General features: G+C 57.0%; 15 protein-coding genes across 15 annotated transcripts; 9 read left to right on the top strand and 6 right to left on the bottom strand.

Moving 5' to 3' along the window:
• Positions 1-20: 20 nt before the first annotated feature.
• Positions 21-3,188, bottom strand: VTJ04DRAFT_7537 (uncharacterized protein; the record flags this gene model as incomplete). Its single annotated transcript, XM_069365875.1, has 3 exons — positions 21-154; positions 243-2,642; positions 2,702-3,188. The coding sequence occupies 3 exons, from the start codon at positions 3,186-3,188 to the stop codon at positions 21-23; spliced, it is 3,021 nt and encodes a 1,006-aa protein (XP_069216866.1).
• A 94-nt stretch (positions 3,189-3,282) lies between these two features.
• VTJ04DRAFT_7538 (uncharacterized protein) lies at positions 3,283-4,429 on the bottom strand (the record flags this gene model as incomplete). The annotated part of the gene is made up of 2 exons (XM_069365876.1): positions 3,283-3,735; positions 4,406-4,429. 2 exons carry the CDS (start codon positions 4,427-4,429, stop codon positions 3,283-3,285), a joined length of 477 nt encoding a protein of 158 aa, XP_069216867.1.
• A 1,327-nt stretch (positions 4,430-5,756) lies between these two features.
• VTJ04DRAFT_7539 (uncharacterized protein) lies at positions 5,757-7,878 on the top strand (the record flags this gene model as incomplete). Its single annotated transcript, XM_069365877.1, has 9 exons — positions 5,757-5,806; positions 5,882-6,066; positions 6,149-6,285; positions 6,334-6,567; positions 6,657-6,695; positions 6,760-6,869; positions 7,043-7,190; positions 7,355-7,553; positions 7,649-7,878. 9 exons carry the CDS (start codon positions 5,757-5,759, stop codon positions 7,876-7,878), a joined length of 1,332 nt encoding a protein of 443 aa, XP_069216868.1.
• Positions 7,879-8,270: 392 nt separating this feature from the next.
• VTJ04DRAFT_7540 (uncharacterized protein) lies at positions 8,271-9,958 on the bottom strand (the record flags this gene model as incomplete). The annotated part of the gene is made up of 4 exons (XM_069365879.1): positions 8,271-9,250; positions 9,342-9,625; positions 9,720-9,750; positions 9,826-9,958. 4 exons carry the CDS (start codon positions 9,956-9,958, stop codon positions 8,271-8,273), a joined length of 1,428 nt encoding a protein of 475 aa, XP_069216869.1.
• A 497-nt stretch (positions 9,959-10,455) lies between these two features.
• VTJ04DRAFT_7541 (60S ribosomal protein eL24) lies at positions 10,456-11,341 on the top strand (the record flags this gene model as incomplete). The annotated part of the gene is made up of 3 exons (XM_069365880.1): positions 10,456-10,506; positions 10,721-10,864; positions 11,051-11,341. The coding sequence occupies 3 exons, from the start codon at positions 10,456-10,458 to the stop codon at positions 11,339-11,341; spliced, it is 486 nt and encodes a 161-aa protein (XP_069216870.1).
• Positions 11,342-11,456: 115 nt separating this feature from the next.
• VTJ04DRAFT_7542 (uncharacterized protein) lies at positions 11,457-11,732 on the top strand (the record flags this gene model as incomplete). The annotated part of the gene is made up of 1 exon (XM_069365881.1): positions 11,457-11,732. One exon carries the CDS (start codon positions 11,457-11,459, stop codon positions 11,730-11,732), a length of 276 nt encoding a protein of 91 aa, XP_069216871.1.
• Positions 11,733-11,764: 32 nt separating this feature from the next.
• VTJ04DRAFT_7543 (uncharacterized protein) lies at positions 11,765-12,028 on the top strand (the record flags this gene model as incomplete). The annotated part of the gene is made up of 1 exon (XM_069365882.1): positions 11,765-12,028. One exon carries the CDS (start codon positions 11,765-11,767, stop codon positions 12,026-12,028), a length of 264 nt encoding a protein of 87 aa, XP_069216872.1.
• A 38-nt stretch (positions 12,029-12,066) lies between these two features.
• On the bottom strand, positions 12,067-12,750 carry VTJ04DRAFT_7544 (uncharacterized protein; the record flags this gene model as incomplete). The annotated part of the gene is made up of 3 exons (XM_069365883.1): positions 12,067-12,243; positions 12,332-12,534; positions 12,630-12,750. 3 exons carry the CDS (start codon positions 12,748-12,750, stop codon positions 12,067-12,069), a joined length of 501 nt encoding a protein of 166 aa, XP_069216873.1.
• A 712-nt stretch (positions 12,751-13,462) lies between these two features.
• Positions 13,463-14,079, bottom strand: VTJ04DRAFT_7545 (uncharacterized protein; the record flags this gene model as incomplete). Its single annotated transcript, XM_069365884.1, has 3 exons — positions 13,463-13,669; positions 13,743-13,908; positions 13,988-14,079. 3 exons carry the CDS (start codon positions 14,077-14,079, stop codon positions 13,463-13,465), a joined length of 465 nt encoding a protein of 154 aa, XP_069216874.1.
• A 1,341-nt stretch (positions 14,080-15,420) lies between these two features.
• Positions 15,421-17,180, top strand: VTJ04DRAFT_7546 (uncharacterized protein; the record flags this gene model as incomplete). Its single annotated transcript, XM_069365885.1, has 2 exons — positions 15,421-15,756; positions 15,861-17,180. The coding sequence occupies 2 exons, from the start codon at positions 15,421-15,423 to the stop codon at positions 17,178-17,180; spliced, it is 1,656 nt and encodes a 551-aa protein (XP_069216875.1).
• Positions 17,181-18,238: 1,058 nt separating this feature from the next.
• On the bottom strand, positions 18,239-18,778 carry VTJ04DRAFT_7547 (uncharacterized protein; the record flags this gene model as incomplete). Its single annotated transcript, XM_069365886.1, has 2 exons — positions 18,239-18,359; positions 18,438-18,778. The coding sequence occupies 2 exons, from the start codon at positions 18,776-18,778 to the stop codon at positions 18,239-18,241; spliced, it is 462 nt and encodes a 153-aa protein (XP_069216876.1).
• A 670-nt stretch (positions 18,779-19,448) lies between these two features.
• VTJ04DRAFT_7548 (uncharacterized protein) lies at positions 19,449-19,974 on the top strand (the record flags this gene model as incomplete). Its single annotated transcript, XM_069365887.1, has 4 exons — positions 19,449-19,534; positions 19,650-19,756; positions 19,824-19,856; positions 19,922-19,974. 4 exons carry the CDS (start codon positions 19,449-19,451, stop codon positions 19,972-19,974), a joined length of 279 nt encoding a protein of 92 aa, XP_069216877.1.
• Positions 19,975-20,552: 578 nt separating this feature from the next.
• Positions 20,553-21,017, top strand: VTJ04DRAFT_7549 (uncharacterized protein; the record flags this gene model as incomplete). Its single annotated transcript, XM_069365888.1, has 1 exon — positions 20,553-21,017. The coding sequence occupies one exon, from the start codon at positions 20,553-20,555 to the stop codon at positions 21,015-21,017; it is 465 nt and encodes a 154-aa protein (XP_069216878.1).
• Positions 21,018-21,700: 683 nt separating this feature from the next.
• On the top strand, positions 21,701-23,056 carry VTJ04DRAFT_7550 (uncharacterized protein; the record flags this gene model as incomplete). The annotated part of the gene is made up of 1 exon (XM_069365890.1): positions 21,701-23,056. The coding sequence occupies one exon, from the start codon at positions 21,701-21,703 to the stop codon at positions 23,054-23,056; it is 1,356 nt and encodes a 451-aa protein (XP_069216879.1).
• Positions 23,057-23,452: 396 nt separating this feature from the next.
• VTJ04DRAFT_7551 (uncharacterized protein) lies at positions 23,453-24,595 on the top strand (the record flags this gene model as incomplete). The annotated part of the gene is made up of 1 exon (XM_069365891.1): positions 23,453-24,595. One exon carries the CDS (start codon positions 23,453-23,455, stop codon positions 24,593-24,595), a length of 1,143 nt encoding a protein of 380 aa, XP_069216880.1.
• Between the last annotated feature and the right edge of the window lie 828 nt (positions 24,596-25,423).

Raw genomic sequence — 25,423 nt, forward strand, 5'->3', positions numbered from 1 at the left:
CCAAGCCTGTCGGCAGGCCATTACATAACCAAACATTCACCCTCCTGTTGCTTCCCGACCTTGCTACGGGATATCCTCTCGCGGGTGCGTGGACCTGTCTTGCCGGAGCGCTTGAGCTCCTCGAGGCGCTCTCTAGCTTTGGGGAAGTCCTGGGCTGAGGGGGTTTGTTAGTCAGGTGTCGGTGCATGAAGAGAAAGAAGGAAAAGGAAAGAAGACAAAATGAGAAAGACGGAAAAACTCACCAGCTGCCCTCCAATACCACCTCTTTGCGGCCTCCAAGTCCGCCGGCACGCCAATGCCCACCTCAGTAAAGTAGCCCATAGCATACTCCGCCTTACTGAGCCCGGCCATGGCTGCCTTCCTTGCCCAGAGGTACGCCTCGGTATCACTTTGCTGCAGCACGCCCTCGCTGCCCGTCAGGTACCAACCCGACAGCGCTAGCTCGCTCTGATGCTCCTCCTGCATCGCCGCACGGCTGTACCACATGATGGACAGCCTCGGATCGATCGGACATCCAAGCAATCCGTACTCGTAGCAGCATCCGAGCCGGAACTGGCTGAACTTGTACCCCAGCTCGGCCGCCTGCTTGAACAACTGGAAGGCGTATGCCTCGTCGCGAATGATGACGTCGTTCGGCTCGGCGGACTCGTACAGCAGCGCCAACTCGTGGAGCGCGTGCGGGTTCTCTGCCGTCGCGCGCTCCGCGGCCCTCTTCAGCCAACTGATCGCCTCGCGCGGATTCTTCGGCTGGCCGAGCAACCCCTTCAGCAAGATCATGCCAACCTTGTACATCGCCGGCGTGTCTCCCAGCGTCGCTGCGCGCTTATACCACTGCATGGCCTTGAGCGGATCCTTCCTTGTACCGCCGCCCTCGTCATTTCCAATCTCGCAGCACACGGCCGTCCGATACGCCGCCGCCGCGTGCCCCAACTTCGCGGCGGACTGGTACAGCGAAAACGCGTGCGCGTGGTCGGGTTCGTTGCCAAACAAGCCCCTGCCCAAGCAGTCGGCAAGGTAGAACATGGCGTCGGGGTTGCTCGCCTTTTCCAGCTTGCGCAAGATCTTGTGCGCGTCGACGAGGTAGCGCTCGCGGGACCGGGCACGGGCTTTCGGGTCGGGGAGGTTGGGGACGAGCACGTCGGCGGCTTCGACGAGGCGTTTTGCCAGGCGGAGCGCGGTGGCTTGGTCGTTGGGGTCGTTCTTGACGACGGCGCGGAGGTGTTCGAGTTCTTCGATTGTCACAGGGGCTTCGGGAGGTGGCTGCGCAGGACCGGCCGGTGGGCCACCAGGCATTGGCGGCTGTTGTTGTTGAGGCCCAGGGGAAGGGCCGGGTTGAGGTGGATAGCCGCCACCTGGGCCAGGACCACCGCCGGCCATGGGGGCGCCGCCGCCGCTGTAGTTCCGGACCGGGGGAGGGCGGTCGTTGAGGTTAACAAGCGAGCCAGGCATGAGTCCAGGGCGGACGGGTGCCGGGTGTGAGGGGAGACTGTCAGGGTTTGAACCGGGAACGCCTGGGAGAGGCCCCGGCGGTGGGGATCGCATTCCGGGTCGGTATGGCGCTGGTCCGGCAGGCAAGCCGGGTCTCGGATGACCGTCCGGGCCGGCCTGTCCAGGGTAAGGCTGAGAAGGATTGTTGGGATTCCCATTTGGTGGGCCATTCTGTCCTTGCTGCTGCGGCAGCGTAGGCACAGGGGGGATGTCGCCAGCCATTTCAAAGACGGCAGTCTCCGAGTTGCGCAGGTTCGGCTGCGACTTGGCTCTGCTGACCTCGGGGTACCTACCCGGGCCGCGCTGGGCGTGCTCTGCCGGCGGGGCAGCGGCTTGCATGTGCTGGTCGAACGAGTTTCTCGGCCGATGTTTTGACAGGGAGTCAAAATCGGGCAGCTCGGATGCCGCCGACGGGGGATTCTCGGACGGGTAGCTGTCGTTCTGGCTGTAGTAATCGTAGAAGTTATCGATAGATGACCGGCGTTCCTGGGGAGGGGCCGATTGAGCTTCGTGTGGCGGCGGCGGCCCTTCTTGACCAGGCGGTCCATTCGGGGGGTAAACCCTTGGCGGGGGTTGGCGCATGCCCTGAGCGGTGGCTGGCCTTGGAGGCATGTTGCGACCGATGGGACCGTTGTAAGGGGCGGTATCATGGCGCATGAGCTGGCCAGGAACGGGGGGAGGAGGCATGTTCATCGGGTCTCTTGCCGGCATTGTCATGCTCCTAGCGGGAGGGCCGAAGTTCTCCTCGGGAGGATAGCCGCCGTTCGGGCCGTATCCCTGCTGGTCAGGAGGAGGAGGGCCCCGCCTTGGATCGGGGCCAGGATAGTCCTGGGGACCTGGGCCTTGACGGTATGGCCCAGGAGGACCACGCGGAGGACCCATAGGACCAGGGCCTCCAGGGCCTCCTGGACCTCCGGGACCTCCGGGACCCCCATAGCCGTTGGGAGGAGGGTTGCGCATCGGTGGTCCCCGCGGCGGTAGCGGACCATTGGGAGGCCCCCGAGGCGGACCAGGTCTCTGGCCGCGAATATCCATGCCTTCCATCTGTGCCACAATCTCTTGTTCCTGTTCAAGATCCGTCTTTCGCTGGGCGCCGGGGAACGAGGGGAACGGGCCGCCAAACCCTTGGTTTGGATTTGGAGGAGGTCGATTCACTGGACAAAACGTTTAGCATATATCGTTAGAACATATGACAACAAGTCGCGCGACTCACTGCCAGGATCCATGGTGGCCGAGCGCGCAAGAGGGCCCGGTGGACCGCCGCGACCCGGAGGTGGGTAACCCCGACCGCCGGGGCCGGGAGGGCCACCGGGTCCCTGCGGATAGCCGCCACCGCGGGGAGGATACGGACCTCCTCGGCCGGGCGGCATAGGTCCGCCTCCGCCTTGAGGCATGGGAGGACCAGGCGGGCCGTTCGGACCGGGGTCATAGTAATCTTGGGGTCCGTAACCTCTGTCATCGTATGGCCCTGGGCCTCCATATCCCTGATCGTAGGCCGGGTCATAGCCGTCGCCGTAGCCATTGCCGTAGCCATCGTCGTAGCCATAGCCCTGATCGTACTGCTGCGGGGGCGGGGGACCGTTGTACTGCTGAGGCGGGCCTCCTGGTCCCGGAGGTCCCAGAGGTCCGGGAGGGTACTGTCGCTGAGGAGGCGGGCGCTGGGGGCCGGTTCCTCCGCCGTACGGCCCGTTATATGCCATGTTGGCGGCTTCTTAGATGTTGATGGCCCTGTGTCTGATGTTGCTTTCCCACTGCGAGCCGAGTGTTGGGGCTCGTGCTGGTGCTGGTGGGAAGTCAACCCCTTTCTCCTATGTTCTTTGCCAGGTCTCGCCCCTGAACAAGCTTGTCGAGGCGATACTGGCAACAGAGGTTTAGTCCTGTCGCATGACCAGAATCTGCCACGAGGGGAGGGGGCTCGAGCTCGTCTTGTTGAAGGGACAGCTGCGGGAGCACTTTGGAGAAGCGAGGGGTTGTTCTGGTGGTGCTGCAAGCGGGACAAAAATTACCAGAGTCGGAGTCGGCGGCCTCGCCGGAAGCGTCAGGGGGGGATAGTCGGGTGCGGACCGGAGGCACACCTTTTGGAAGCGGAGTGGTTGGGTTTTCGCTGGCGCTTTCGCTCTGGGAAAAAAAGAGGGGGAGAGCGACAAGGATTTCGGAGAGGATGATGCGATGGACGAGTTGTGTTTGGTTGATGCCGTGGAAAAAAAAGGTTCGAGTGGTGGCCAAGGACGCCGTGCAGGGGCCGAACTAGTGTAAAGCATCAAAGCCGCCGGGGCTTATGGGAGCATTGTTGTCTTTGCCGATTATGGGCCGTATACGTTGTAAGTAAAGGAAGGCGTGCTTCGGGGACCGAATACCACCCTCGATTTTTTGGGCGAGGAGAGGATGCGCGCAGACACCTAATGATGGATGGCGGGCACAAGGCCAGGAGCAGGAAGCACCTCAGGAGCAGGAGCCAAGTCCGATGGGTTGGGGTCGCCCACTGTAGCGAGGGGTGGTGAGCCTGACTAGGGGGCCAGGGGGCCCCGGAGGGGGTTACACGGCGCCAGGGGACGATTCCACAATGCCACGGAAGGCGAGGAACACGCCTTGGCTGACACGCCACGCATCACAGAACAAAGTCCAGGATGGAGACCTGCTGCGACCTGCTGAGACTTGATGGCGCTTCACAGAGAATCCATTCCATCCATAGGACACCCTTTGTTTGCATGTCTGCACAGCGGTCACCGTTCAAGATGCTTGTGTCTATTCTGCAGGTGTCTCCGTCTGCTAGGTTGCTGTTCCCATGATCTAACAAGACTGAAACTAGCAGCTGACGGTGTTCATGGGTTGGGCCTCAATGTCCTGCTGGATGCACTACGTAATGCCCCGGAGCAAACCCAGAGCATGGAACGCACGGCCCAAGGCGCCGGCGAACCTTGGGCCAGTTACGTTTCTGCATCCGGCTTGTCCCCTTACCAGAAGTTGCCATGCTTGGAATGATGTGCACCCCAAACTCTTCAAGGTGCCGAGCATCCATGGATCCGTTGTCCCCAGCTTCCATTCCCTCCGGGCGGGGCTCTGCCCGGGCGGCAGGTGCTTGTCTTCAACACTTCCGAGCCGGGGGAAGGGGGTTCGGTGTCAGAAAGGAAAGCTCCGTCCAAAATCCATTGGGGTTTGCTGGGGGACGGCTGAGGGTCGCCGAAGCGCCAGAAACATAGCTGCAGAGTTGCAGTGCAGTCCATTGGCGACTGTGGAAACATTGTTGACTCCAGACAAAAAGAGAGACTCTCGGAGTACGGAGTATGAAGCCGGGCCTTTCAGCTGCAGCCTCGGCGGAAACAGCCGCTGCCGTTGAGCCGTTGCTTGATTCCAGGGCAAGGCGGCTTGATTGTCCGCCGATCTCGACTTGCACCAGGTTCTGGTTGCTCGGCTCGAAGGAGATGCTGCTGTCAAGCGTCCTCGGGAGTTCTTCCAACTCGAGGAACAAAACCCAAGCGCAAAACGGGCAACAACTCAGGGCCAACCTCATGCCCCTGCTGTTAAGAGCGGTAGTTGCCAGAGATGCATTTTACATACAAAAATCAGGACTGCACTAACAGCGGGTCCGTCTGTTGCTCTTTCCTCTGGATCCCTTTCATTTGTGTTGATCCATGAAGGCAATTCGAGAAATTCCCATCCATGTCCGAGGCTTCCATGCCAACGGGCCTGCTGTTTCCCATCAGCCTGAACCTAAGCCATGCTTTTTGTGGTTCGTGGTGGTTCGCGGATATCCAACTCAGCCGCTCCCGCCTCCGAGGAAGACACAACAAGCCATTGGATCATTCCTCCGAATGAAGAGACAAAAATAAGACAATAAAATAAAAATAAGACGGGACAAAGAGGTTCGGATTGAGATTACATCAGATGTGGTCAAGCATTCTGCATACGTTTTCTGACGTGTGCTGGTTAAACAATGGATCTTCAAGGGCCGATGGGAGCCGCTGAGACATTCGCCGATGGTTCCGGTGTGTAAATTACCATACCACGCTGCGTAAGGTAACACGCGGCCAATGTGCAAGGACCCGCCCAATAGAGTGCAGCAACAACGTCCTCCTCTATCCATGGCATATTTCGGGTTAGCCACGTGCAATTGGTTGTGACGCACTGACCTCATCGCTCTCAGCACACGCCAGCAAAGTGGCCATCCAGCCCGAGCTCGAGTGGATGGGGCATATCGAAACATAAAATCAAGCAGTACCAAGAAAAGAATACGAGCCCTCAAGCAAGACTCCCAATCAATTCTCAACATGCCCAAGAAACCATTCAACTGGTGGTTATGGACCAAGTGCCTGGTCGCGTAAGAAGCCATGTTTCCTATCCTTAGAATATCGAATAGAGAATATCTGACATCTAACACTTGTCATCATCCCAGTTCCGGGGTTGTAATCTGGGGTGGCCCTGCCCTCGTCCGCTATGTGCAGCCCACGGAAGAGGAACTCTTCCAGAGATACAATCCAGAGCTGCAGAAGCGCAGCCTCGAGGGCCGTCTCCAGAGGGAGCAGGAGTTTGACGAGTTTGTGAGGAAGCTGAAGGAGTACGCCAAGTCAGACAAGCCAAGTATGTCATGATTTCCGGTGCCATTCGGCCCCAGTTATTCTCCTCCCTTCTTCCTCGGCCGTTTGCTGACTGAATCACGCAGTATGGATTGTCCAGGCGGAGGCCGAGAAGGAGAAGGAAAGGCGAGCCAAGGCAGAGGCGGCGCTCGAACTTGCTGAGGAGGTGAAGGCTAGGAGAGACGCTATCCGGAGAGAGGCCGGATTGCCAGTTGAGTCCGAGGTCAACAAATGATTGTGAGTGAGCGGGCAACTTGATCACACTGGAAAGTGTGTTCAAAAGCAAGACCAGGCTTTTACCAGGCAGCCTGCATGTATGTACCTGGGTGCCATGGCGTGTATGATATGTGAAAAACGCATCAGATACCAACGGAGGGAAATACGGACATCATCACACAGATTGAGCGAAGCGAGGGGGTCTGGAGGACTTGGTCTTGAAGGATGGGGAATAGCAAAACTGGACCGAGAATGCCAACAGCGAAGACCAGGGAAGTTTGTGGTAGATGTATGAGAATCATCTTGCTCTACTTGCACGTTGAATTGGCATAGGTAGTCATGTTGACATATCATCTTGACTCTTCCACCACCTCATAGCCCGACATAGAGTTCCAGTCCCGTCAAGGTGAGAGCTCGGTGAGTCTCGGTGTGCAGCGGCCGAAGTGGGGTAATGCCAATGCGGGCAGCGAAAAAAAATCAGGGCCCAGCGCACACAATTTCTCCCACCACGACCCTCACGGTTTCAGACATCACGGGCTTATCCCATTTTCCGAGGCAATTTCGCGGCCAGAATAACCATCAATTGATAGAGTAGGTTTCCCTCTATTGTTTCCCGTCTCGAGTGGTCCATTTCCCCTCAGAACCAGCTGTTGCAGTGACATCTCGTCTCTTCATTTGTGTGTAGTTTGTGTGTTGCACGTGTTTTTGTGTGTGTGCAATCCACCCGGAGCTGCCCTAGGCTGACTGACGCTCGAACCAACCAGCTTCAGGTCAAGTCCTCACCGAAGTCGCCCCTCCGATCAAGTCTCCAGACCCCCCGCCGAACATCTTCCTCCAAACAACCTCCAGCACAGCCCAACATGGCGGACGTTCAGGAAAGGCTCAAGAAGCTCGGTGCTTCTGCTCGCATTGGTACGTTGCTGCTGCCGTCGTCCTTGTCGTCACTCTCACCATCGCTTTCCCCGCACTTGAAAAATCCCGGCCAAAAGACTAACCCACTTTGCTTGCAGGGTATGTTTGATTCGAGACAACACGACGACATTACTCCCCAGACGAGCATCAATTTTTAAATCCAGATTCTAACGAGCGCGGCGACGGACAGTGGCAAGGGTACTCCCCGGAGGAAGGTCAAGCGCGCCCCCGCGCGGTCGGCCGGTGACGACAAGAAGCTTCAGCAGACCCTCAAGAAGCTCAATGTCCAGCCCATCCAGGCCATCGAGGAGGTGAACATGTTCAAGAGCGATGGCAACGTCATCCACTTCTCTGCCCCGAAGGGTATGTGTCCATAACCAACCCCACCTGCGCGCGCTTATCTTGGAGGGAGGAGGAGGTTTGGCGTATGATCATGCTGACGGACCGAACCATTCTAGTTCACGCCGCCGTCCCGGCCAACACCTTCGCCATCTATGGCAACGGCGAGGAGAAGGAGCTCACTGAGCTCGTCCCCGGCATCCTGAACCAGCTCGGCCCTGACTCCCTGGCCTCGCTTCGTAAGCTGGCTGAGAGCTTCCAGAACATGCAGAAGCCCGAGAAGGAGGCGGATGATGATGAGATTCCCGACCTCGTCGCTGGCGAGAACTTCGAGAACAAGGTTGAGTAAACAGCTTGAGCTCGGAAAATAAACGTATCCTGCTGCCAACACAATCTGGGGCCTTTTCATTGTTGTTTTGTCATCGCCGTCGTCTCCCAGGTTTCGGTGGGGTCAACGCGCGGGTTGACGGAAACGAAATTGGGTGCTTTCTTCGTCGTTACGGAACGGGATGGGACGGAGAGGCATCTTCATGTTCTCACTGTTGCAGGGCGCAAAACAATATGCCGCCCACGGAGGGTCTTGAAAAGGGAAAAGACATGGCGACCCAAGTCCCGCTTGCTGAAGAGGCCATGTGTGATATCATCTCGAGTATGCTTGATGGAGTCTTTCCTGAGTACTTCACAGTCGTCTCCAAGGCTACATGTGTCGTGTCGCTCAAAGACTCATCGACTTCGTTGCGTTCATAGCGAGAAACCTTCATCCCCTAGGTTCCTCGCCCACCCCTTGAGCGCCTCCCGCCTCACGTCCTCCTTGACCCTCCTCCTCCCTTGCAACATGGCGCATTCCTTCACCTCCCCATACGTCTTCGCAGCTAAGGCGGCAACGATGTCTTCACAACCCGGCATCAGCGCCGCCACCTCCTTCGCAGCAGTCCACAGCCTCCTCCGTGAGGTCGCGGAAGCTCCCCGCAGGTCAAAAGCCTTCCTCCCCTGCAGCACCCCGCCAACCAGCCCTTCGTCGATCCCTCCGTCTTTGGTCCACGCAACGGCGAGATTGCTTGCTACCAGTTTAACTTTGCTGGCGTCCTTTTCGCCGTTGACTTGAACCAGGTTCAGGATCCCCCGCCGGGAGAACTCGAATTCCTTCTCCGTGGCATCGACTCTCATCTCGTGAAACGCGTATCCCGTGCCCAGCCAAATTTTGTCTCTGACGGGTGCCATGCGTCCTGCATTTCTTCCACCATCACTTTCGCCATCGCCATCCCCTTGACCGGAATCGTCACTCTCCCCCCCGGTTGGGCCAGCCGAGAAACACCTGGCACAAGCCTTCTCGACAAGCTGTGACGCAGGCAGCACCAGCGTCGACAGGTATACTCCTTCGGGCGAAACCAGCAGCGCTGTCGGGCTGGAGAGTAGCGACACGCACTGCCGTAGCGCGAGCTTGTCGCTGCAGGACTTGGAGAGGGTCTGCGGCGCGTCTGCGCGAGCCGGTTTGCGTCGTACCAGGCCGAGGAGGGAGAAGTAGCCTCTCCCGAGGAGGGGTGTTTCTCCTTGGGGTTGTTCTCCTGGTTGAGCGTGCTGGGTTGGCGTTGATGATGGCGTGGCGGAGCTGGAAACGGTGGGAGGAGACGGAGATTCTGCCGAGGAGGATGCTTTTGGGAGTTCCCACGGCGTGGCGTCCTCTTGGGAAGCCATTATTAGTTCCATGGAGGCGTCGCCGCCTGTGGGGGTTAGTACTGAGGAGCATTTGACCTTGTTGCCTCTTTAGAGAGGTAGAGGAGGGGGGGGGGGTGGGGGAGGGGGAGGGCATACATGGAGCCTCGGAGCAATACATGTGTAAAGTTAGTTCCTCACGCCAGGCAAACGGCTGATCGTGCCATGGTAATGAAGACGACGATGATGTGATCGGCATTTCAGCTTGACTCCGACGGCGGAGAAACTGCGACTCATATCCCGGGTCCTCGGCCAGCCGCCGGCATTCGTCGAGGAGGAACCGGTTGAAGGCGCGTATTACGAGCACCTCGGCATGCCAATCATGAACAGCGACGCCATTGGCTTGGGAGAGCTTAGAAGCTGGGAGGCATTTCATGCCGGTTCTGTTGTAGTATCAAGAAGTGTTGGCGACTGGCTCACTGATTCGCGTACACAAGTGGCTGGGCAAAGCTAGGAGGATAGACTTGAGTCACTCACGCCAGAGCAACGCATTGTAGAAATTTGGGCCCTGATTATGACACAGAGTGTCAGAATTCCCATGGAACAAGATATATCACGCCGCATTGCATTTGTGAATAGGTACCTCTGACCACGATGCCGCTCAGGGGCACCCACTCCCGCAGGCCATTGTCTCGGACCGCGGGTTTGCGCTTGGCTGGGAGCTTGCGGAACTGGTCCAGCACCGTCTGTGCTATGTCATCCGCTTCATTGGCCATGATATAGCCTCCTCCCTCAGTGCTGGTCTTGATTCTTGTCAAGGGAAAAAGAGGAAGGCGGTTGAGGGAGGACGAAGGCGGGGATATGTGAGAGATAGGGTTAGGGTTATCTATGACATTAACTTCAGTTCGTTGGAATTGTTGTCATGTCAAACCCGGGGGATGTTCATACTTGCCCAGAGATAATACTTCCTGATTGCCTTCTGGTTGCCCATGCTCCATTGTCTGTCAAGAAAGTCAACAGATCCCATTTCAACTCTGGCAATCCGATCGGTGGTTGAAATGTGGCTGGTGCTCCGGGGCGCCACACCACTTGCCGGCATAATCAGCACCGCCACATCCGTTCCGTAGCCCCACCAGTGTGGTGCAGCCTATCACATTGCAGCCCTATCCCACAAGTGCACCAAAGAATTTGGCCAAAATCGAGCCAGGGAACCAACCTCGAAACCTCCTCAGCGGAAACCAACCGACAACGACAATCGACAACCACCGCCAAAATGAGGACCTACGACGATTCCTTCTCCGGCCAGCGGATTTACCCCGGCAAGGTACGCTCTGAGCCTTTCTGCGACCCCGACCGACGACGAATTCCCCACCTCCGAGTTCCACGACCGACGTGACGACAACGCTGCCCAGTTGGACGACCGCCGATGAGGACCGGGGTGGGGGATTCGTCGACGGGAGTTACGGGCGGGAGCATGAGAATATCTACGACAATTCGAGAGCGAGAGGAGCCGATTCTGACCGTGTCTGCCATTATAGGGTAAGCTGTTCGTCCGCGGCGACAGCAAGTTCTTCCGCTTCCAGAACGGCAAGTCCGAGTCGCTCTTCCTTCAGCGCAAGAACCCCCGCCGCATTGCCTGGACCGTCCTCTACCGGAAACAACACCGCAAGGGCATTTCCGAGGTACGATTTTCCCGTTGTCATTCTCGCGTTGGTCTCTGGGATTGGGAGGAGGAAGAAGGACAAGAGGAGGAATAGATGAGAAGGATGGGAGATGATATCGGCCATGAGCGAAGGATGGACGGACTATCAATGATGAGAAAAGACCGAGGCGACCTGTCTGAACAGCCCTGCTGACTCCCCTCACAGGAAGTCGCCAAGAAGCGCACTCGCCGCACCGTCAAGTCCCAGCGCGCCATCGTCGGTGCTTCCCTCGAGGTGATCAAGGAGCGCCGCTCGATGCGCCCTGAGGCGCGGAACGCCGCCCGTCTCGCCGCCATCAAGGAGAGCAAGGAGAAGAAGAAGGCTGCCGAGGCGGCCAAGAAGGCCGAGAAGGCGAAGAACGCCGCCGCTGCTGCCAGGGGCCAGGCCCAGGGCCGCATCGTCGGCAAGCAGGGGGCGAAGGGTGCGCCGGTCAAGGTTGCCGCCAAGAGCCGTTAAGGTCGCGTGGGATGGACGATATCCTTTCTATGTGTCTTATCGGTTTTTACTTGGGCGGTTTGTGTGACACGGGCACGGGGGGGATATGAGCTAAAGGAATGCGTCGGGGATTCGCATGTTCTTCTTTCGGAGGCAGTCGGGACGCCCGAGGATTTCGCATGAGAGGAACACCATAGATGAAATGGGTTTTATCTTAGGGGTCTCAGCCTGTGGCCGGAAGGGAAAAATCGCTGGAGTCGGTCGGTCGGTAACTCGGTTTCTCCTTTTTCTTCGCCTGCTCGGGCTCTCTTTCTATGGTAGGGAGGGAGTTCTGCTCTCGAAAACAAGTGGACAAAGAACCAAAACACTTGTCTTTCTGAGGGAACCAGTTGTGCATGGATCTCCTGGGTGACACTGACACTGGGGCATGGCGGTCACGGGCGCATGGGTAGCTCACGGAAATGCGGACTTGTGTATCAATCTCTTAGAGCAACACGCCGGAGCATTGGGAGTTGCAAGGAGACAGCTGGACGACCTGACGTATGCCGTCTGTCTGGTGCATGGCACGGACCTGACTCCAGCGGTATTACGGCGACACAATTCCATGACCTCTTCCCCCCTGACTCTCCCTGGCCAATTGATGACTGCGAACATCCGCTGCCTGCACTTGACACGAGGATGAAAGGAACATATGCCTCTCATTTCTGATTAGATTGAATTAACAGACAGGCCGTGAAATGCCTCATTCAAAGCTTGGCCAGCACCCCATGAGCACCCGAGTTCTCGATGCTCCCACGCACTGTGTCGATACCGGCGTAGACGACCTTGCCATTGTCGATGACAATAGCGTACCGCCCCGTCCGGTCGTCGTTGGCCCAGCCGATGCGCCGGCTAAACTCGGCCTTGAGATCCGACATGAAGAGCTTTGCTAGGCGTTAGCATCCCATTCATTGACTGTATGCCCCCAAGGGGAGGGGGAAAGCCCATAAGAGAAGGGAGAGGAGGACGTACAATGGAGTCATCCTTGACACCGTTCGCTTTGCCCCAGGCAGACATGACGAAAGCGTCGTTGGACGCGATGAAGATGACCCTCGTAACGCCCTTGGCGCGCAGCGCGTCCAGGTTCGCCAGGTACGAAGTGATGTGCTTCTCCTGGCAAGTGGGCGTGAAGGCGCCGGGCACGGCGACGAGGACAGTCTTGCCGGTTTTGAACTCTGAATGAAGTGTTAGTGTTAGTATCGGGAAAATGAATTGCTAACATCATTGGGACTCAAGACTGGAGAGGAGATATGGTGGCATATATACGTACCCTTGCTGGCGTCGTACTTGGTGGGCAGCCCGCAGACGGTCAGATCGAGGGTGCCGGTGGGAGGGATGTAAGTGAAGGTGACGCCCTCGGGAAAGTCGGAGCCAGGAGTGAGGGTGGTCATATTGGTCGGTTGGGTTGTTTCGAGATGATGGGAATTTGTGAGATGGCGGAGTTTGGAGAGTCAAGTTTGAAGATGAGAGCTACAGGGTCGGGAATGTAGAAGTAGGTGGTGATGCCCTGGGGGACAAGCTGTGTGTTTATAGCGCGGGGTGTAGGTCTGTTCCGCGGAGGGGCTGGGTCGCCCAGTGATTCAGTGTGGATCCCGATCTTCCTCCACTTCCAACAGGAGTGTTTTACATCAAACACGTCTCGGTTCGCAACGGTTTGTTCAGCACAATATAGATGTGGAAGATCGCTTGATTGTCAAATTTCCAACTGTCCTTCATAAACTGGTACCCCATCCATGCCTGGTAAGGCCCGGAGTTAAAGCTCGGGGTTGAGTGTAAATGCTGTATTGCGCCATCTCTAGCCAGGATGAGTACACACACACACACAAAACAACAGCAATTGAGCCTCTTGTTGCATTCAACAAGTCAATTATTTGTGAGCTTGGCTTCCCGATTCGATGTACCATCGCATTTCGAATCTCACTCACCGTCGGCCTCCGAGCCCGGAGCGACCCCGGGGCTGTCCCCGCATCACCGCCGAAATCCCCCGGCCGGCTCCGGGCGTCAGCCCCAATCCGAGGCCCGTGGGTTGGACGGACCACATTCCGGGTCGCGCCCATTTCCTTTATCTTTGGGCCCGATCCTGCCAATCCGGCACACACTACCCTACCAATGCCTCTCACCGATGTCAACAGAGTCAACATCAACCCCGTCCTTGAACCATCTCTCGTGGTCCTCAATCTTGACATCGTTGCCGCTCATCTGGCGCTTCCTCATCAGCCCGTTCGGTGCAAACGTCCAGTCCTCGAGCCCGTATGTCCGCCACCACTGGCCGGTCTCGTCGTGCCATTCGTACCAAAACTGCACCGCGATCTGGCGGAGGATACCATGTCAATAAAAATTTGGTATGCCAACGTCAATTCGAGCTGGGCCTGACAGAACCTGCCTTGTTATCCGTAAACGCGAATAGTTCCTTTCGCAGGCGATACCCGTTCTCTTTGGCCCATTTCTGACGGAGAAACTGGACAATCTCGTCCCGGCCCTGCAGGAAGGTGTCGCGGTTCCGCCAGATCGAGTCAGGAGTATAGGCTTTTTTGACCAGCTCAGGGTCCCTGAAGCATGGTTAGAAACTCGACATAATACATCGAGGCCATATGAAGCTGGATTGAGTTATAAAACAAAAGTATTTACTTGGTGTTCCAGGCGTTCTGGGCTGCCTTGACCTTTTGCCGGGCCGTCTCTTCGGTGAAAGGGGGGAATGGAGGTCGTGATTCCTCTGCCATGGCGATTTCGTGCCGAGTGGAAGCTGCCCCTGACAACCTGGAACTGACGAAGACAAACAATGAATGCTCACTGCGAGGTTGTGGCTCAAGACGAGAGAGGAACGGGCTTCAAACTGCTCGTCATTGATCCCTTGTGGAGTTCAGATGCTTTATACACGTCGAATTGTTTAGTTTTTCTTATTTCATGACACACTCTAGCCTTCTCCATAATATATGACGCAGAACATGTACGCCCTTTCGCGGATGGCTTGACGTCTAGTTGGCTTATTAAGCACACCTTTGGCGGAGACGGAACGGATACGTCAGTCAGATGAGACGTAGGGTCAGCAGCCGTTTGAGTGCTTCTTACTGTCCGCATACGCATTGACTCAATTTGTATGATTGAGTCTAAAGCCTTATATGAAGCCAATACATCAACCTTCAATCAGACATACTTGTAAGTGGAGCTCTGAGCAGCCCGAGGCCACGGACCCGGAGGAGTCGAGGATGACGGGCAGCAGCCTTGTAGGTTCAAGAGGATTATTCGGCAGATTTTGTGATTGATATTTCTTCGTGCAATGCAACCGTGAAAAGGAACGTCAACTGTGGACTATCTTGTTCTTCCGGTTAGACTGAGGAGGTTCATGGTTAGTTGAATGTCTCTGCCGGGCGTGTTCCGGGTTCCTCGGCTTTGCTGCCCGTATGCTCGACCGGACCATCGCCGGCACATTGAACATCCAGAGATCCTAACGTTTTGTTGCCACTTGACGGATCAATGGAAGCAGAGAAAAAACACATCCTAGCAATCTCCCAAGATCGTAATCAAGCTGGTGATCTTTTTTTGGACTTTTGGATCTCCTGTTGTACAAAGTATGTCCGAGTATGCAGCGCTCATCTGACCAAGTGTGTAGCGCCGGCTTTTGTCAGCGGATGTCAAAGGCAAATCGCAGCCAGTGAGCCGATCGGGGCCGAAGGCTGAGCACAGTGGCAGGTCGGCGGCCGGACAGAAGCAAGTGGGTCACACGACTTGCAACCTCGGACCACGGCTGCTTATCGATATCAACAGGCCAGGCCTGTCACTGGCCTGTTCGTTGGTTGTGACAGGGCTGTCAATCCCCGAAGTGGCTCTGCGTTCTCCCGCTTCAGGAACCACAACTCCGGGATGAGTTCTACAATGTAAATCTGAGCATTCTTGCTTTTATAAGCTTCGACTTGCTCTCGGCTGGCCAAACGCCGAGTCTCCACCCCAATGGACATTTCTTTGAGACCTCCCTGAGCCATCGCCCCCCCAGCGAGCTCACTGCACCTGCTGCATCTTCCGTCCGGACAACGCCACCCCCAGACCCCCATACTCCATACCCCATGCCGAGCAACATCTCCCCGGCCGATCCTCCGCACCGGCCCGTGCTGGAGGAGTCCCGGTCTCACCGCACCGGCCGCCGGCCCTCCGACCTTGGTTTCTCCCGCCCATCCAACCTCAACGGCCAACCACGTCCCGTCGCCGACACCTCCGAAATTGATGAGGCCCTGAGCCATCCAGGCTCGGTGCGCATCAATGTCAAGGGTGCCTTCATCGTCGACGAAGACTCGGCAACGCCAACGACCCCCGACGAGCGGAGCAGCTCGCCAGGGCGGCACGAGTCCAAGGATATCCGTTTGCCGAACCATACTGCTATAGTCAGCCATATTGCAATTGATGTAGGTTTATTTCAGACCTTTTTCTGGAAGTTGAATGTTCCTCGGCCGATGATGTCATCGTACCGTTACCCGTTGCGGACCTGTGCGCTGACCTCATCTCGCAGATCGGCGGCACACTTGCCAAGCTTGTCTACTTCTCGCGCGAAGCACACTCGACAGAACCTGGCGGCCGTCTCAACTTCGTGACCTTTGAGACAGAGCGAATTGAAGAATGTATCGAGTTTATGCGTCGCCTCAAAGACAAGCACCTGGCACTCAATGGGTCACAGAACGGTTCCGGCTCGTCAACTCGGCGCAATGAGGATCTGTGCGTCATGGCCACTGGTGGTGGCGCCTACCGGTTCTACGACAAGATCCGCGATGCCCTGGGGGTCGACGTGATCAAGGAGGACGAAATGGAGTGCCTCATTATCGGCCTTGACTTTTTCATCACCGAAATTCCCCGTGAGGTCTTCACGTACTCCGAGACGGACCCGATGCAATTCGTCGAGCCCTCAGAAAACGTCTACCCCTACCTCCTCGTCAACATCGGCTCCGGCGTTTCCTTCCTCAAGGTGTCGGGACCACGGCAGTATGAGCGTGTTGGTGGAACCTCGCTGGGAGGTGGTACCCTATGGGGTTTGCTCACCCTGTTGACGGGCGCGCGGACGTATGACGAGATGTTGGAGCTGGCGTCTCACGGCGACAACACCAAGGTGGACATGCTGGTCGGCGACATCTACGGCACCGACTACAACAAGATTGGTCTCAAGAGCACAACCATCGCAAGCTCCTTTGGCAAAGTGTTCCGGACGATGCGCAAGGCCGAGCAGGAAGCCGAGGACACGGGTGGCCAGCGGCACAAGGACAAGCAATACGATCCCCTGGACCACTGCCGTCGCTCGTCGGGCCCGTCGGAGCACGGCAGCCCGACAACAAGCGAACCATCAACCCCCGGACCCGACTCCCCTAACCCCTACCACTACGACGAACCCCGGCCCTTCACCGCCGCCGACATCGCAGTCTCCCTTCTGTACGCCGTGTCCAATAACATCGGCCAGATCGCCTTCCTGCAATCCCAGATCCACAACCTCTCCCACATCTACTTTGGCGGCTCCTTTATCCGCGGCCACCCGCGCACCATGAACACCCTCAGCTACGCCATCAAGTTCTGGTCTAAGGGCACCAAGCAGGCGTATTTCCTCCGTCACGAGGGGTACCTCGGAGCGGTGGGCGCCTTCTTGAAGAGGCAGCCCAAGAACTGGGGCAGGAGGGGCAGTTTTGATGAGATGGCAGCGCGGGAGCTCAAGTTCTTGCGTGGCGGGAAGAGTCAGGAGGGGAAGGAAGGGGATGGTGGCGTTGCGTCGGAGGCAGCGGCACCGGCTGCGTCGGCGATTGAGGTGAACGAGAAGCCTTCGGAGAATGGGGCTAGAGCCGAGGAGTGATGTGCCTTGGTTTGGAATCGGGGGGCAATTGCTGGCCGGCTTCGCTTGGGGGGTTCGGCTACTACTGGGTGGCGTCGACATGGATTTTTTATCCGCTGGGATTCTGGTCCAGATGCTCTTCTGTCCCTTCTATTTGTTTCTTTCCTTTTGTGTCTGGAGAGAGGTTTTCTCACGAGGGCATGGCCTGTATACTTTTGATTTTTGATTTCTTGCCGTCTCATGTTGTCAGCGGAGCATTTGGGGGAAAGGCGGTGCCTCTGTTTTTTTTCGGTTCTTCTCTTTTCTTATGTAGCGGAGCGATGTCATGGATACCACAATCATCTTGCTGGACAACTTCCAAGTTAGATAGACTTTGGGAGCCGCAAAGCACCTATTTCCTTTTCCTCTGTCCTAGACCCAGTGTGACAGTGACAATGAAGATAGGGATGACTGAATGCATAACATCCAGGAACTTGGACGTATGTTGGCCGAAGATGCTGAGGAAGAACCAGAGTTTGGCATGGAATGGATAAAAAGGTACACTTCTTCTCGCTCATCAACGTAGTAGGTAGTTAGCCAACAAATGCTTCACTACCAAAGCGCCCAGCAACCCCACCCTGCCATCCGCCCCCATTCATTTCTTGCTTTGTCTTGCTTGCTTGCGAACCATTTGAGGTCTCTATGCATACGAAGCCAGGGACACCCGAATACAATGCAACATCAGGACAGACTAAAGAACCCGTATGCGCCAAACCCAAACCCTTCTTCATCAGCCAGCACCCATCTATTTCATCCAGTCTCCAGCCCAACCTCCAGGCCCCAGCTCCCAACCCGTCCCTGCGTCCAGACCTTGCTGCCTCCCTCATTCGACACCGACAATTTGCCGTTGTGTGCATGACTATACGGCACGAAACGACGGGTAAAAGACTGAATATTCGGCACAGTAGCCGCCGGTTTCCTGTCATGTCACGTCTCTATCCTATCTCTGTCGGACATTTCGAGTCTTGTCCGACCCTCCTCCGTCAAACTTAGCCTCCATGGCCTCATATTCAGTCAGGGGTTGGTTGCGGTTTGGCTGTTTATGACTTGACCGGCTCCTCCTTAGCAGCAGCCAGGCGTTTTTGCTGCTGGTGCCACAGGGCGATGCGGCCAACCTGGACGACGCCAACGCAGCCGAGGAAGAAGTTGACGGCAGCAAGGCTAGACGTTGGCCACTGTCAGTTATCCTTTTCCTGGGCAAGAATACTTTATGAAGGGGGCCGGGGACTCGGAACGTACAGCCAGTTCTTGGGCTTGATAATCAAGCACCACCGCGTCCAGATGAGACCGGTGCAAGTGAGGGCGATGTTCTGGGTGACGGAGAGCTTCTCAGCGGGGCGAGCAAAGTCGGAAATGCCTGCGATAACCAGCGCCCACTTCATGACGGGCGCCCAAAAGTGCACCGTCTTGAGGCCGATAGGGCTGTTCCACATGCGCTTGACCCACGGCTCGCTGGCCTCAGAGCCGGCGGCGGTGCTCTGAAAGCGCCGGCCCGCCGGCGGTTGCTGCATCTTGGGCCGGAAGAAGGTGCGGGCGCGGAAGGCCGGGCGGGCCGCGCGGAAGAAGGTGGATGGCGACATCACAGCTGGGTTGGTTTGGGTTGTTCTGGGAGAAGATGAGGTGAATTTTTTTTCAGTGGGTTTGCCGGTCGTTGCCCGAGGAATTTGGCAAGGCTGCGTCGGGATCGAGAGAGGCTGAAGTGCTCCGGTCGTCGGACGCCAAAGGAGGAGGGCACAAAGCCGCCAGAACTCAGGACGGAGGGACTGCGAATGGTTGAGTTAGTGGTTACTTCTGCCAACAGGATATGTAGTGCCGAGGACTCACAACGAGGTGGAACAGGGAGCCTTGTGCTGCGAGGGGATGGTGGCTCGAAATCTGTGAAGCTGCCAAGGATGACCAATTCAGCGCCGATGCTGGGTTCCAAGAGAATGACGCTTTTGACAGAAACGACGTGCAGGTGTGGGTCCCTTCTTTTTGATGGGGACGCGGGACTTTGGGGAGCTCCGGCCCGGTGGTCCGTGCTTTTGCGGAAGCAGGGTTAGGGTTGGACACAGCTTGCTCAGTTGTCAAGCCCCAGCCAAGCTCAAGCCCCAGCCAAGCTCAACGCCGCATTTCACCAGCCTCACTTCTGCGACCCGCTGTGGGACCAGCCCGTCTCGAATTCCCCTCGGTCCAACGCAACGACGTCGACGTCGACGACCCATTGACCACCACCTCTCTGCCGGCCGAGTCTGTCGACGAGCAGCCACCATGTCTGCCCGATATGCCTTCGCCAAGGGCTTGAAGGAGCTCCGGTTCCTCTTCTGCCAGACCGCCGAACACAGCGCCGCGACAAGGTCTGTCCACCACCACCACCACCACCACCACCACCACCACCACGAGCAATCCCCGTCAGCTCATACGTGCGGCGGCCCATAGCTTCTTTTGCTGACACTTTCCTTGAAATGAAAGGTCCTTCCTTACGCGCGCATACCCCATCATGAAGAAGAACAACCCGACGACACCCATCTTGATTCGTGAGGCCCACGGCACCCTCCCGAGGGTCTTCGCCCGTTATGGTCTGTACCATCCACCTCTATACGACACCTCGGCCTTTGCTACCGACATTGCTAACTTCCAGGACAGAGTTTGGCAAGGAGAAGAGCGAGTCATTAGAAGGCATGCTGCATCTGGTTTCTACCCGGCGACATTCTGGAAGGTAGAGGGCTGACTGTCAATCACAGGGCTTTCCGATACGCAGATTGAGGAGACGGTAACGAAGCTGGTCAAGGAGTAGAGACGACAGAGAATACAACGTTTGTTGGCGTCCTGTGACGGAGCGGCGTGTTCACAGGAGAAGAATCTGTACATATATGCCTTGACGACGCATTTTTGTGCACCCATCGAAAGCTGCATCTTCCCATCGGTCTGGACGGTCCCATGCCTTTGAGGAACTGGAATTCCCTGAAAGTCGCGTTTGAAGGAGCCAGCTTCTATTTCGTTGGCTCATTGGAGCTTCTGCTCCGCGTCCTGGCAGCAAACGGTCCGAAGGCAAGGGACCACAGAGGCCCCTTTTGCGAAATGTCGCCAATCGTCGAAAACCACAAGATTTAGCGCTCTCCAAAGCCTCGCGCTTACAAGATTTCATTGGTTTTCCAGATTGCCCGATGGCGGTGTCAGCCGACTGAAAACGGGTCTCCTGGGCCAAACAAAGACATCCTACCCAAAGCTTACACCCTAACCCTCACGCCACCGCCTCTGTTCTTCAAGGGGGCTCAAGTGAGCAGCAGGCTCCCCGCTCTAAAAACCTCCAAACCCCCATCAAAACTTCAAACTCCATACTTTTTGTACTTGATCGTTGCCGACGAGTGAGCCATGTCCAGAATCTTTCGCAGTCGTCGGTTTTCGCCGGCCAAACCCCAGGTGGATCCGTCCGGGTATTCATCCCTCCTCAGCCCCGCCTCCCCTCTAGCAGACCACAACCACAACTGTAAACAAACGCAAGACAACCTGACTCTTTCGCCAAACAACCTCGGCCAAGACGAAGAAGAGACCCCAGAAACGGGTTCCAATCCCTACAACACCCACAACAGCCGGCCTTGGAGAAGTCTGGCTGAGAGTCGGCCCTCTTCGGGCGACCGCCCGCCGCCACGGAAGCTCGTCAAGGACAGAGATAGCCACATGAACGGCGCCGGACGGCCCTTGTTCTCTGTCGAGTTGTCGTCGGGCGAGGAAGACGAGGAGTATGCTCAGGACAGCAGCAGCGATCCGGAGGGAGGGGGAATTGTTCGGCGGCAACTCAAGAGGCTTAAGCGGGGGCTGTCTCGGAGGGAGAAATGAGGGTTGTTTGACGACAAATAGGTCTATCACGCTGGAGGAGGATGTTGGAATCGTTGGTTGGGAAAGACAGTTGCTTGTTAGTGGTGGTTGGTCATACACCTGATGGTGGTGATGGAGTTTGTACACATTGTGGGTTTGGTATGGAAGGGGAGCAGGTGACTGAACGGTTGGACTCCAGCAGTCATGGTAAGGCAGTTCAGAGTATGTGATGGAGTAGATGGATCAATCGGATTCATTGCAAGATCACCGATTTCCGCCGCCGGTTGCTTGCCTTTCACCTGGGGAGGAGGTGCTGGTGAGCATTTTGCTGTTCGGACCAGAAGGCCACGTCACAAACCCCAACATTTAAGATTATCGTGATTCACTGATTTTATGAGACGGCTAAATGGAGGAGTTCCCAACACAGACTCCCGGCTACCTACTGAATCAATCTCCGGATCAGACTCGGAGTCCCCATAGTCCCGGCTCGGCTTTGACCGCCGAGATACCCGAAGTGGGCCCCACAGTCAGGCACTAAAACCCGGATCTGGACCGGAGGGAATTCGCGCCTCCCCAGTCCAGGAACTCGGTGATGTTGACTACTGGTTTACTCACTCAACTCTCATACTTACCTAGGCACCTTGCCTAGGGAACCTACGAGCTCTTGAAGCACTTACCATACCGACTTCGTCCTCACCGCCTGCATGTCAGCTTGGGCTCTCACTCTCCGGCCGCAAGCCCCGGGCCTACCGGGACCGGCAACACTCACCTGGTGTCTTGTCCTGGGCGCGGCGACCCTCAGCATATCAGCCGCGCTTCTCCTGAGCGACATCACTGCCAACAACGCTCCGAAGACCAAGACGAAGAACAATAAGAAAGGGACGCCAATCCCCTCCCCACTCACAACCCACCTCCCGCACCTCACACCCTCGGAAATCTCCCAGCTCCCCTACCCGCCCAACATCCTCCCCGGAGCGCGCACCGTTCCCACCCCGTATGGCCGCATCCACGTCTTCGAATTTGGCCCCGTCTCCGGGCCCAAAGTCCTTCTCCTACACGGCATCAGCACGCCATGCGTCTCCCTGGCTTCCCTGGCAGAGGCCTTGGTGGCGCGCGGCTGCCGGGTGATGCTGTTCGACTTGTTCGGGAGGGGGTATTCAGACGCGCCGACAGAGCTGGATTATGACCTGCGGTTGTACACGGCGCAGGTGCTGATGGTGCTGGCGTCGAGCGAGTTGGCGTGGACGGGGGATGACGGGTTTCATTTGGTTGGGTACTCGTTGGGAGGCGGGTTGGCGGTGGGGTTTGCGAGGTATTTTCCTCGGATGGTCAGGTCGGTGGTGGTGATCGCGGGCGGGGGGCTGGTGAGGAGGGAGCATGTCGGGTGGAGGAGCAGGGTGTTGTATGAGAGTGGGTGGGTGCCGGATAGGATTGTGCACTGGCTGGTGAAAAGTAGGCTTATGCCCAGGGACGGGGAGAAGAAGGGTGAGAGGACGGAGACGACGATGGCAGCTGAGGTGGTTGGGAACGGTGGCACACAAGATAAGGGGAAGTGGCACAAGAATGCCAGCGTGAGTGGCGGGGATGAGTTTGATAATGCGGTCCTCCTGGCAAGACGGCCCGAGTACACGGTATCATCGGTCATGGACTGGCAGATGAAGCATCACCCAGGGTTTATATCAGCGTTTGTGAGCAGCATCCGGCATGCTCCTATTTATGAGCAGATAGAGGACTGGCTCACGCTGGGTCAGCTCTTGGCTGAGAGGAGAGCGCAATTGGGCAGGGCACAGGCGGCACAGACGGTCCCGGGACTGAGGGGAGGGAAGATCCTCATGGTCCTGGGAGCCTCAGACCCGGTGGTGATTAAAGAGGAGCTGATCCATGATACCACAGCGGTGCTGGGTGAAGACGGCTTTGAGGCGGTGATTCTGGACGCTGGCCACGAGGTGGTCATGACGCGCGCTGTAGACATTGCCCATGTCATGCTTGCTTTCTGGCAACGAACACAGGGGAATGGTTCGATTACAAGTGGAAAAAATGAAATAGCACCTATTAATTAGGTGAACCATAGAAAAAAGAGAGAAGGGGAAAAATGATAAATGCACCAACATCGGCTTGATGAACTTCCAGGTTGATGACCTGGGAGCCCGGAAGGCGCTTCAACCAACAAGGGGCTTCCAGGCAATTGTCCTGGGTCAGCGTCCACGTTCCAGCGCGCCTTCCCCGCTAAAGAACCCGATTGGCCGCCGACGCAGAGCAACCTCAGCGATCTGCAAGGCTGAAGAAAAATCAACTGCATCTCCAACCTTGCAGACCCCAGCGTCCGACACACAACCTCAACCTCTCCTCGCCACCACGGCACTCGGTTTCCGCCGACAAGCGGGCCATGAAAATAATACAGGGCAACCATCTAGAATCCCCAACCACCCGGTGCTAATACACCTACCGCTACGAAAATGTCCGGCCCAAACCCTCCAACCGTCTCCCTCCCCGCGCCCATCTTCGCCAAACTCACCCCACACCCCTTCCTCCTGCGCACTCTACGACCAAGCGAACCCGGCGCGAAACCACTTCGCACCAACGGCCGCACGCCCGCCGAAACCCGCCCGCTGCGCGCAAACCCCTCCTCCCTCTCCCACACCCATGGCAGCGCCCTCGTCCGTGCCGGCGACACCACTGTCGTCTGCGGCGTGCGCGGCGAGCTGTTGCCGGTGGATCGGATCCCGCAGTTTCGACCCTTGCCGCCGAGATCGTCCACCACAACCACGACTACGAGCGGCGACGGCGATGACGTCGACGACCGGCCACCCATTCCCGACGCCGCGTCCAGCGCGGCGGTGATCGGTCGTGGGGAGCTCAAAGACTACGACCTGCTCGTGCCGAATATCGAGCTCGCGACCGGCTCCGCGCCTCAGTTCCTTCCTGGCGTGCCGCCAACCACGCTCGCGCAGACGCTCTCCACCAGGGTCTACTCGCTGCTGCACGCGACAAAGATGGTGGATGTGGAGGATTTGCGGGTGTGGTACAAACCTGGGAAAGGAGGAGGAGGAGAAGGTAATGGTGGTGGTGATGTAGAAATGACAGAGGAAAGTCAAGAAGGGGAGTTAGAAGAAGAACCGGAACGAGTGGTGGCGTATTGGGTTCTCTACATCGACTTGTTGTTTGTGTCGTTTGACGGGAACCCATTCGACGTCGCCTGGGCAGCCGTGGTGGCCGCTCTTCGGGACACGCAATTGCCCGTCGCCCGATGGGATCCAGACCGAGAAATCATAGTGTGCTCGGCGGTGGAGAAGCGGCGGCTTAACATCCGCGGTCTGCCAGTGGCGAGTACAGCGGCAGTGTTTCTGGAGAAGGAGCTCAGTGAGTCAGGTACGGATGCCGCCGACGGCAGGCATTGGCTGCTCATGGACCCGGACAGGTCGGAGGAGGCGCTCTGCCGAGAGGTGGTTACGGTGGTGGTGGACTGCAGTGGTGGGGAGACGCGGATCAAGGCTATTGAGAAACATGGCGGAACGGTCATCGGGCGGGAGTTGATGCGTGGGTTTGTGGGTGTGGCCGAGAAGAGGTGGAAGGAGGTCAAGGAGGCGTTGGGAGCTTGAGGCATGAGATTTGACTGGGCCATCACGAAGTTGGGGGCATCTACCCAAGGCGAAGCACCACAAAGTTGTAGGATAACAAGGTCCCGGTCTGAATAGCCTTTCAAGTTCAGCCATTGAAGGAGTGGCAGAAGCGCGACTGACGGGTTCGGACTCGGGTTACAATGACGTCTGTCCGGAGTAATGCTCTGACAGACCTTCTGACTCTTTAGCAAGTATGTCAAAGACACCTTCAGGGAACGGAGTCCTGGAGTGTTCTTTGGCATTGGAAAGGGCATTTGCCAAACATGCAAAACAATCAGGGTTCAAGAACAACACTGTAAGAGATGTCCCCAGGATGATAAGTATGTCCTATGATATCTATCCCAAGCCAGCCATGCATCAAATCAGGTATATAGAAGCATCTCCTGTCTGGAAGGCCATGCGATGGACAGCCCATCAAGGGTGTCGCATGCGGCGCACTTGTGGAGAAAAAATGTATCGAACCCTTCGAACCGCTTTTACACGTGAATTCCAAAGCGGTAGATACGGGAAGACAGATTTGATCTGTCGCTCAACGTCCAAGATCCTAATGAAAGGTCCCTAACCACTTGCAATGCCTTGGTGCGAAGCAGCAATTGCTTGGGTTGTTGAGCGAGGTTGTGTTTTTCAAGAGAAATTTCGACAAGCAGCTCAACGCCGAGGGAGATTTTTGAGGCCCTCGAGCAGATGGTCCGTGCACGACCCTGGATCCACACAAACCTGCCCCACCCAGGCTCCAGCGAACGCGACTTCAACTGCTCCCAAAATTTTGCGGCCTTTCACTTTTCAATTCTCTCCCTCAACTTTCAA

Source organism: Mycothermus thermophilus, assembly GCF_041956435.1.
Source record: "Mycothermus thermophilus strain CBS 625.91 unplaced genomic scaffold VTJ04scaffold_5, whole genome shotgun sequence".
Lineage (NCBI taxonomy): Eukaryota > Fungi > Ascomycota > Sordariomycetes > Sordariales > Chaetomiaceae > Mycothermus > Mycothermus thermophilus.